Genomic DNA, 10,968 nt, shown 5'->3' with positions numbered 1-10,968 from the left:
CTGTAACTCACTGAGGTAAACCTGCAGTGCTTTTCATAGGTTTTGCAAGATAAAACACAGATAACCGATGATCTTTGCATGTGATCTATTAAACAAAAAAAGCCAATAATCCCAGGGTTTTCTCACAGTGAGGCATCAGTGCGAACCACTACGCCACCGTGCCGTCCTTCTGCTGTCCTGCTTTGAGATGCTGATTTTTATCCAAAAATAGGAGCATTTGTTCTTATTTTAGTGTTCTCTGTTTCTGCAGCAACTGCAGAGAAAGTACTGCGTCGTTTAAGTAATAGATTAAAATAAAGTTACTTTCCTCACAAGGTTATCTCCCCACGCCGATAATATGAACCCTGCCCGCGTTTAATTCTGTGAGTAAACGCTGTATACTTCACTTGGCCCTTCAGTGCTTTGTTGTTGTCAAGTAAGTGGCACAATTGACTTAAGATCACACAAAACTGCTTACTCTCATTATAATGTAATCAATACTCAATTACCAGTGAGGTAATGTGGGACCTCTGGGCCTCTAACCCATACTCTTAAACTTGGACCTCGTCGGCTCCTTTTTTTTTTTTTTTCTTTTTTGATTAATGGCCTCATTGCTTTTTCAAATAAATCAGGCAAATTAGGAATAAATCCATCAGATTTATCTTGCGATACAATGGAGTGACTTGGAGAAGAACTTTTTGACCAGAACGAGTGGAAATCTCTAAATCTCAAACACAAAAAAAAGCCTGGATTCTCCTTTTGTCTAATTCACATCGATACTTTCAAACCTTCCCTTAGCTGTGTGACACATACAACATGAAAAACTGTGAAAATGCATCAAACTTTATTCAAATATTCTCAAAAATAGAGAAAATACACTGACATTAGTATTCAAAATGTACAAATAAGAGAGGAGTAGTGATTGTCATGCATGAAAACGTATCATATTTAATTAAAGACTATAAACAGCTTTGAAAAGGTAAAAAATATCAATAATGATGCTATAATTATTAAAAACCTGAGCTGGAAGCGACACGTCAGTAGTTATTAAATTGCGAAGGCAACACCAGGTAGAGTTTAATAGCACAATAAAAAAAAAAAATGTTAAAAAAATTAATGATTGTTTTGTGTAATTAGGACCAATCATGTGCAAATGTAGAACGACGACGTAATACTATCAGGCGTCGCTTCCTATTTCTCCGAGGCTGCCCTCCAGACGCGTCTGAGCCGCCGTCTCAGTACTCCTGGATGTCCGCGGCGAAGTTCTGCGTCCTCTCCACCACGAAGAAGCACAGCGTCCCCGCGAAGCCCAGGACGACCATCAGCAGGAGCTGCCACATCAGCAGGAGGTAGCCGCCGTAGAAGAACGCCACCGCTGCGAAGACAGACTGAGAGCGCCGCAGGTTTCAGCCGCGCTGGAGATGAAGTGGCGCCGCCACACCGAACACACCGCTGATCTGTGAGGCTGCTGCTATTTCACCCGGTGTGGGAGGAAGAGCTCCACCTCACTCAATACATGCCGTTATTCAGTATTTGCCATCATTTTTAATTCGTACTTTGATGGGAAAAAGCTTCCCCCTGACCCCCAGATCACCCTCAACACTCTTTAAAAACCTCTGATCAAACTCTCTTTACTTGTTGAAGCTTTATTTCTCCGAAATCAAGTCAAAGTTTCAGCGTTAGATATGTTTTTTTTAACCTCTCAGAACCCAAAATGTTTCATATTTATGAGGCTCTCAGGTTTAATTCTTGTCAGAGATCAATTTGGCGGCAAAGAAAAGAAGGAGAGGTTTAGCGGCGCCGGTCCGCCACTGCCTTTTTTCCCCCCCTTCTAATGTGGCTTCAGGTGAATTTATTTCACACACGACGGGGCGACGTCCGGACCCCGGCTTTGCTCGGCTCTGCTTGACGGCGTCAGAGAATCTGCAAGGCGGGATTACCTGGATGAATTTGAAGATGGCGAAGGCCGGCGTGCTCTGCTCGGCGTACACGTGGCCCAGGATGCTGTAGAGCTGCGTGTTGAAGCAGCTGTCGCCCAGTCCCAGGAGGAAGCTGCACAGCAGGGCGATGGACACGCTGGCGGCGGAGAAGCACGGCTTTTACATCCAAAAAAAAAATACACAATCGCGAGAATTTGGAGAATGACCGGGTGAATCTGTCGAAGGCCGTGTCTACCTGGGAGTGAGGTACGGCGTCCTCTGGGTGTTGGTTTCAAACACGACGGAGGCGTCGCTGGGGATGCTAATGAAGATTAAATAGAAGGCCACGAAGTGGACCACCATTCCCAGGAAGACCACCGAGGTCCGCCGGAAGCGGCTGTTCTTGCACATCAGCCCGAACAAGCCTCCTCCTGCAGGGGGAGGGGGGGGAAAGTTCACACTCGGTGTCAACTCCGGCACCTTAAAGCATCCGAACGTGTTCTGGGAGAGGAGTAAATTAAAAAAAAAACTCAATTTACCTACTATTTCTCCGATGCCTACCACAATCCCCGAGATCCCTATCAAGCCTTTGGCTGCGGCGCCGAACTGCGCGGTGGCTCCGATGCACGTCCCGTACACTCCGCTGTAGAAAGATAGCTCCAGGCCTGCAGAACGGGGCGGGGGGAGGGGGGGGTTTAACGCTGTAGCTGCGAGCCTTTTTACCCGAGGCCACAGAAACACTCCGATGCATCCGACTCACCGCTGTACGCCATGCAGGGACTCAGCAGGAGCATCGTTTTGGTCTTCAGCAGCTGCAGGATGGTTGCTGAAAGCGAAGCAACGCGTATGGATTTCAAATGCTAATAGACTGGATATTTGTCACATTAATATTCTTTTTTTTTTTTTTTTAAGCTCTTAAAAAAAAAAAAAAAAAAAAAAAAAAATCCAGGACCAATTTTCCACTGACAATTAAACTTCAGTGTTAGTAGAATATGGGAAAATGTCAGTGAGCCGCATTGAAATGCAGATGGAGAGAACAGAAGCACCCAGGAGAGACTTTCACTCAAGCTGTTAGGGAAAAAAAAAAAAATTCAGATTTGTAAAGGGAAGAAATCCCACTCGGTTTGTTTATATATGCCTGGATGCCCTTTCTTGACATGAATCAGCGTGCATCTTTGATAAAGCAGATACCTTTAAGGCAGGTGTACACATGCACACTGGATACGCGCGAGACAAAGAGCAATCTGATCATGCAAACAACTCCGGGCGCCACTGAAGGCAGGTGCAAGTTCAGCACACTTTCCCGATGACAAACACAGATATAATCTGAAATAAACTGGCGAGCAGGAGGAAGCTGCCGCGCACTCTGTTGTGATGCTGGAAGATTTTTATCCGCATGAAAGGCAATTTTTTTACTTTAGGAAAAACAAAATTGCCCGACACCGCCTGCTAATTTCAGTCGAAGAGCAGCGAAAAGGCAGAGAAAGCAGGAATAACCACAAAGGCGGCTTGTTCACTGTCTTTTCCAGGAGCGATCAAAACAGCACGACAGATTAGATATATTAACAGCGGAAAGTACAATATTATTATTATTATTCTGTTTGGGAATTTCCAGCAGAATAAATGGCAGCTTCAGTCTAATGGAATCACACCTCAAACCATTAGAAAACAATGAAAAAGTTCATTTTTTTCTTACATTTATGTGAAACTTCCATGCACATTTTAGATTTTTTAGCCTGAAACTAGAATACTCCAAATGACAAGTTTTACAAAGTTTAATCAGAGATGGAAAAGTTTCATTGATTATTTGTTACGGCTGGATTAGCCTGAACTTGATTTTTTCCTACCTTGAGCTCAGGTTGCAGTGAGAATCGCGTCTCAAACACTTACCCAGTTCGGACTTGGTGTCTTGGATTGCGGTGTTTGCTCTGTGCGTGTACCTTAAACAGGAGACACTAAGTCAGTATTAACTCCTACGGTGCTGCTCGAGAGCGATAAACTCTACTCACAAGCTTTCTTATAAATAACAGGTGGAGTAATTTACAAATCAAAGCGGGAGAGCAGTCCTCCCTGAAGGCCGCCATGTTCGCCTGTTAGAGTAATTGTTCAGTCTGAAACTCAGCCAAAAGCGAGGATCAAATACTCCAAACTGTTTCTAACACAATCTGCAGAAACAGATGGAAATAATGCCCCCCCCCCAAAAAAAAAAAAAAAATTAGCTCGCTACCGAGATCCCAGTTTGATCAAAATAGAAACTTTTTCTATGACTTTCATGACCTTTTACGCCAACCTATATATTTTTTCTTCATGGATCAAACTGCGTCCACGTTCACAAACGTACACAGCGTCTGTCTGAAGCAATCTGGAGAGGCTCGGGGGTGGTGGGGGGGGTTCAGACCCTCGTCCCTCTCAGAAGAGAAAGTCTCGGCCTGATTGCAGCCCACTCGTGCAAAGTGCCGTGATTAGGCTCGGCTCTGTCGGAGCCGCATTGATCCGGGGGAGAAACGGACAGTACGCCATAAGAGACGGTCGTTTACATCATGCGGGTGGAGAGCAGCGACTGGCCCTCCTCCTCGGAGAGCAGCTCCTCCTCGCGGCGGCCGCCCCTCAGCACCAGGAAGCTGAGCGTGCCGAGGACGGAGGTGACCAGCAGGGACAGGAAGACGCTCCTCCTGCTGCCGTCTGAGAAGGAACCGCTTCATTAGAACGCTGCAGACGTATCAACGGCGTATTCCAAAAGAGAGATCGCTCCTCTAATCCTCTTGATATTTAACTTTGGCAGCGCCGCCGCCGCCGCCGCCATACCTGGGATTTCCGTCCTTCCGTTCCAGTCGAAATAGATGTAGAGGTTGCCGAACAGCATGCTGCCAGGAGGGACAAAGACACGGCGTTAAGGCGACGTTAACAGCTACTCCAACAGGAGTGTCAAACATGAGGCCCGTGGGCCAAAACCGGCTCCAATCCGTCCCGCATAAGCCACTGCAGACCTTCTAGAAGTCTCTGGTCCTCCACCTCCACCCCTTTTTTTTTTTTTTTTTTTTTTTCCCCCACTTGGAAAACACTTTTACTAGATCAAGCAAACCCTCTTTTCTTAGTTGACATTTTGGTTACGCCTGGTTTCCAACTGATAAGAGCAATACGCTGTCCTGATCAAAGCCTCGGAGACTGAAATTGGCCCTCGCACTAAACACAGGAGGACGGAACCCGAGCCAGGAAGCAGGAACACCTCGCACTGATCTTTGACGTGGATCTTATTTTCAAGGCTCCGTGTGTGTGTGTATGTGTGTGTGTGAGGTGCTGCACAGGCTGCATTTTATCTCCTGGAAAACATTTAGAGTTCAGCCTCTTTCTCCGAGCACCACAGAGACGACTGCACTCCTTTGTAAATTGCTGCTTACGCCGCTGTGACACTCTCTTTTCTGCTCCGGCACAAAAACACAATTCATCAGCTGCGGTCAACTCAGAATCCAGCTGTAGACCGAAAGCTCACATTATGAACATTTTAAAGTCTGCACACCGGATACCCGTTTATTCTTTTTAGTAAAAGTAATGTCCTCCTTATCGGTCCTGCACGCTGTCATGTTCGATCCTCGTGGTATCAGAGATTTTAGTCTGGTGGAGCAAGTTTGGCGTAGATCAGAACTCCGGGGGCCTTTCACAGCTTCATACTGTGACCTTTAATTAAAGCGCTCCCGTTTGGACAATCAGTGTAATTAAAAAAGAAAGGCCGGGTCTGCGTTTAGTTGAGCCATTTGAGGAACAATGTTTGACAGACAGCAAAAGTACACTACATTTTTTTTGTTTTTTTTTGTTTTTTATTCTTCTTCCTGGATCAAACACTGGTTTTATAAACATTATAATCTACATTTCTGCCTCTGGGGGAGGTTTCTCTCACTTTTTGAAGCTGCTTATTTGCCATTCATGGTTAACACTGCAGCTCCGTAAGAAAAAAAATAAAAATACTATGATCTATTTCTGTCTTTAATTACTGATCTACCTAAACTAAAAAATGTAGATGAGCAATTAGTTCCTCACCAGAGCCACAACAAGGGATGAAAAAAAACAAAAAAACCACAGCAATCTGTGTTTGTGTCTGCAGGCTCTGGAGGAAGAGATTCCCGAGTTCGCCGTGGCGCCGACCACCGCGGCGGCGTCGGGTTTAGCGACAGCCAACGCAATTGCCACACTAATTCAATTTGCATATTTTAACAAACACAAATGAGATGTCCGAGCCGGCAACGGGCCAAAAGAAACAAGTGACGAAAAGGCCAGAACAGAAATGTTTGAGGGGAAGGGGATGTTTTTTAGGTTCACTCATGTGGAAGAATGACAACTTCTGAGCGGGCTTAACAAATGTATTTTTAAATTAAAGCCTACAGTAATATAGTGCCTGCTGTCAGGCTAAAAATACAGACGGGATTTTGAAGTGCAATCACATCTTTGATCAGCCGGAGTAGTTGCATCAAACAAAAATATTGAACAAAAACGCGGTGAAGTGTGTTTGTGATGGAAGGAATAATGAAATGAGGCTCATTTAATAACAACCTTGAGCTGAATTTGAGCACAGGTGAGTAGGAGGATTGTTAGGATTCTCAAATAAAGCAGGGACCGTTGAAACTGCACATGAACAGAGCTGGGAAACATAAGGCCCGGGGGCCCACATGTGGCCCTTTAGCTGTACCTGAACGGGCCTCGGGGTTTCATTGGGAAATCTTAACATCTAAAATTGTCACATTTTTTGAAAAATTATAGTTTTTATTTACTGAAATCGTAGTTTCGGAAAATTTCTTTGGTCTGGCGACCGGATTGGAGCTTCAAGCGGGCCCCTTTTGGCCCACGGGCCTTATGATGGATGGAGGGACGGAACGTAGGATTTTCTGCACACCTGCACTGCAGAAGAGCCCAGAACATCCCCGTGTTCCTGTTGATGGTGGAGGCCTCCGAGTTCTCCACCAGGAACTGTCCTTGAGCCGTCCAAAGCACTGTCACAAAGCCAGAGAGAGAGTCATTCCACATGAGAAAAGAAAAAAAAACACCACCGGTCAGTCGATTTGCACACGCAAAGCCGAGAAATCCTCAGTGTATCCGGGTGTAAATAATGCATCTAACCATACGGGGGCCGCGCGATACGATCAAAATTCATCACACTGCTGCGATTTGAGGCAGCATTTAAAAAAAAAAAAAAAAAAAAAAAACAGCCCTGAATCATTTCTCCTCGTTTCTTGCAGTAAACGCTCAGCAGAAGACCGCCCCCTTCGTATTTTCACTAACATGTATGAGCAGGCTGAAGGTGCAGTGCACTATTTGGAGAAACAGCCCCTAACCCATTTAAGGTCTAATTTGGGATATAGTGTTTATACGCCTCATCTCAGCCCAGCCATGATAATCCCTGCATGCATGATTAAACACTATTTGTATTTTGACACAGAAATTCAGCTTGCATGGGCGGCAATGGAAACAAAAACAAAGAAAAAAAAAAAAAAACCAACAGCAACCACACTCAAGTATTTATGTGCCTCAATATCTTGAGCCATTGTTAATACACTGTATCCTGCTTCACTGATCATTTGAACATTTTGGTAAATGGAATGTGATTCAGCAGGAGCCAAACAAAAACATGAACCCGGCCTTTCCTGAATATAAAACAGGCATTACAAATAGGCTAAAGAAGAAGGGAAAAAAAATCCCCTGGTTTTGCTTCAAAAATTGCTTGATCTTTCGCTGCGTTTCCCTTTTTGGGCTGCTGATCAGATAAGGTTAGATCTCCAGCTCCAGATCAGTGAAATGAAATTGAAATCCTTCCTGATTTTAACAGTTTCACACAAACGAGCCAGTGCATTAATCAAAAAACAAATCAAACCAGTTGAAATAAAGTGAATCTTTTTTTTTTTTTTTAATTAATAACCGCTTGCTTCACAAATCTTTGTGTCATAAGATTAAGGAATGAGTAAATTAAACAAACACAGGGCCAGCAGACAAGTCGTCTTGTGACTTTCACTCTTTCTAATTTGAGCTTTTCCTTTTCTTTTTTTGTAGATTTACAAAGAAATAAATGCCCCTTTTAAAGAAAATTTGGATTCTGGTGCAAAAAAAAACAGATGACAGGTTATCAACATCCCTATTATAACAAACAACAATTCAAGCGGACATTAAATTATAACTGATGAAAGAGGAACTTACAGGCTGCTCCGATGCCGATGAGGACAGAAGTGAAGTAAAGGGACCATGTTGAGGGGTTGATGAACACAGCGATGTAACCACTGAGCAAAAAAAACAAAACCAGGATTATTTATGCATTAGGATATTTGGAGACCGTGCAGGGTCATGCAGGGTGAGCTTAAGGCCCTGTCTGCAACAAACTAGATCTGCACGTCACAGATCTGTGCAAATCTGGATCTACAGTTTGCAGCTCTGCATATCTAGTCTGCAGGGGGAAATAACACTTCTCCTGTAAAGTAAAATAACAGCGCTGTCTATTGATCTATTGGAGACAACTGTCTGTCTCTAAATTATGCACACATCTGCTCGTCTTCACCTTAAATGCTCTCATCAGTGCAGCGACTGCAGTTCATATTGTATTCAATCCTGGTCAAAATGAGTTTCCTCCCCCCATCACCTGCAAAACCAATAATCTGTGCTTTCTTGGGGGGGAAATTGGCACCAAGTCTGATCTACACTATAGAGCAGACTTAGGAAATTGGTTTCTGATTTTGTATGTTTTTCATGCACAGCTCCTTCTGGCTTCACATGTCTGCAGGGGAAATGGCTGTGAAACCCTGCTCCAAGTGCTCATCAATAATAAATAAAGTCACCTGTACAGCATGCCGCTCAAAAACATAGTGATTTTGGGGCCGATGACAGTCACAACTGAAGGTGCAAGCAGGTTGGAGAATGAAAAGACGCCATAGATGATCCCAAGGCTGTGGAAGGAAAAGTAATGAGAACACAGTCAGTACATGTTTTAATAAAAACTGCATAATAATCATAGTGTTATGCTGTGTTTTACCTGTGGTAGCCGCTTCCAGAGAAAGTCCCATTTTCCAGGCTTTTCACCACAGTTTGCTGAAATGAAGGAGATGATGCTGAAGTTATGAAAAGGTCCTAAAGAGATTCATCAGGCTTCATCATTTCATTGACCAGTCAGGGGAAATTAGAAACACGAGATTCTCCAGGCAGCAGCCTGTTTGGCCTCTTTCCTAATTCACATACAGTCATCTGTGGTTGGATTTCTTTTTCTTCTTCTTTTTTTAAGGTTTAGCAAAAATATCTCAGTTGTGGTAAGCATACACATGTTGCCAAAAACATATTTAGAAGCGCACTATTGTGGGTGTGAGATGGATTATTTTAGGATTTCTGAATGGGCCAGGAAATCTGTTCAATCCATTCATCAAAAGAAGAAGAGGACAGAAAGATCTCAGTGAACAGGAACACAACCTAGGAGTGTGACTTACTTCAATGTTCCCACATGTGGTGAAGGCAGTGAAGATGAACAGAAAGCCCACTCCCAAAATCACAACGTTGAAAGTCCGTCTGTCCACCATGGTGTCGTCTTTAATCGTCCAAACGGCACATTTTAAACATACGCCACCTTATAATGTTGCAGATTACAGTAATCTGGGTCATGAATCAGCACCGCGGTGCGGACGGGAATAGACCCATTTGGATGAAGTCGCGCCGGGGAAAAGGAAACTTCAGAGAGAAGTTGTGGTGTAGCTCTTCAACAAAAGCGCTCGGAGAGGAGGAGCACAGAGGCAGGAACAGTCATGAGGACGCTCCACTTCCCTCCTCTTCTACAAAGTACTCATGACTTCTTGTGACTTTAATTATCAACAATGTTTGTGGTCTTCACTTCCCCGTCGGGGTGACGTCACCCGCTTTTTTTTTTTAAACCTTCCTCTTCAGCTCTGCTGCCCCCCAGAGGTCACCGCGAGAACTGCACCCCCCCAAAGAAAACATGGTGTGGGGAGGCATGACAATAAATAAATAAATAAATAAATAAATAAATAAATAAATAGAGATAATTCAATCATTCATTCACACATTCTTCAAGTACAAGTTCAATACAAATAGAAATGCACATATAACACAAAAATATTCAGTGTTACATGTCTAAAAAAGGGTAGGGAAAAGAAAAAAACTTGCTTAATCCTACACCATCTCCAATATCCAATAATAACATTTTATAATGGTGCTGCTTCCTGAGTCTTTAACTTAAGTAGACCGAGTAATCCACTTTACTACACCAACTATTTGAATTAATATTCAAAGTTTTTGATTTTGTTTTTAGGAGAAATTGGAAAAGCAACAACAACAACAACAACAAAAACAAGAGAAAAGGCTTTCAAAGCTTGAAACATGAACATAACAAAATTACATGGTCATAGCTCCACAAAGAATACGAGTGGAAAACGCAACATTATTATTTATAAATGCTGAGGCGAGGTTGTAAATACAGGAACCAAATGGGAGTGGCGGCTAAATCATTAATTTCCCTGGTTAGTGTTGGTGAAGGTAATCATTTCAGAGGAACATCTGTGAACAACTATATAACTGCAGACTCATCACAAGAGTCCTGGAAGAATCAAATATATGTGCAAATGCTTCCTACATCTGAAGATCTCGTGAAAGCATCCAATTCAGATTTTAACAAGTCTGACAAGTGCGTCATCGACAAAGCCTGAGATCTTAGTGAGGACGTCAGTTACGACATTTGGTTCGGTTAACTTCACAGGGTTGAAGAATAACCAGACCATCAAAGGAATGTTGGAAAATCTGGCTGAAAACACATCAGGGAGTCAGACCAAGACTGGTGGAGCGTAGAAAGACAGGATGTGAAAGGTTCAGTGATCTCCTGCCAGTTGCAATGTAAGAAACATTGGGTTCAATTTCAGTATTTGCCAAAAGTGTGCTCTCCAAAAAAAAAAGGCAAATCTATTTCCAAAAAGGAAATCCATGGTGATCAAGCAGGAACGCATGCAGAATACTGTTGTGGAAATTTTCTCCAATGAAAGACACTCCATAAAGACTATTATGACAGAGACTATACTCATGAACTGTCCCCAGACAGGCT

General features: G+C 43.4%; 1 protein-coding gene across 2 annotated transcripts; it reads right to left on the bottom strand.

The window, feature by feature from the left end:
- Window positions 1-833: 833 nt before the first annotated feature.
- On the bottom strand, window positions 834-9,737 carry LOC115387548 (UNC93-like protein MFSD11). 2 transcript variants are annotated; one of them, XM_030090303.1, is made up of 13 exons: window positions 9,350-9,737; window positions 8,905-8,960; window positions 8,711-8,818; window positions 8,079-8,158; window positions 6,784-6,880; window positions 4,704-4,762; window positions 4,436-4,580; window positions 3,789-3,838; window positions 2,659-2,724; window positions 2,438-2,563; window positions 2,155-2,329; window positions 1,920-2,055; window positions 1,215-1,367 (listed from the first exon to the last, which is right to left on the bottom strand). In XM_030090303.1, the coding sequence occupies exons 1-13, from the start codon at window positions 9,437-9,439 to the stop codon at window positions 1,215-1,217; spliced, it is 1,341 nt and encodes a 446-aa protein (XP_029946163.1). In that variant the 5' UTR covers window positions 9,440-9,737. The 2 variants fall into 2 exon arrangements, with proteins under 2 accessions (XP_029946162.1, XP_029946163.1); XM_030090302.1 differs by having other exon boundaries at window positions 834-1,367; window positions 2,155-2,563.
- Window positions 9,738-10,968: the final 1,231 nt, after the last annotated feature.

This window comes from Salarias fasciatus, chromosome 4 (assembly GCF_902148845.1).
Source record: "Salarias fasciatus chromosome 4, fSalaFa1.1, whole genome shotgun sequence".
Lineage (NCBI taxonomy): Eukaryota > Metazoa > Chordata > Actinopteri > Blenniiformes > Blenniidae > Salarias > Salarias fasciatus.
The sequence above is the reverse complement of the archived record's forward strand: the minus strand, read 5'-3'. Positions and strand labels throughout refer to the sequence as shown.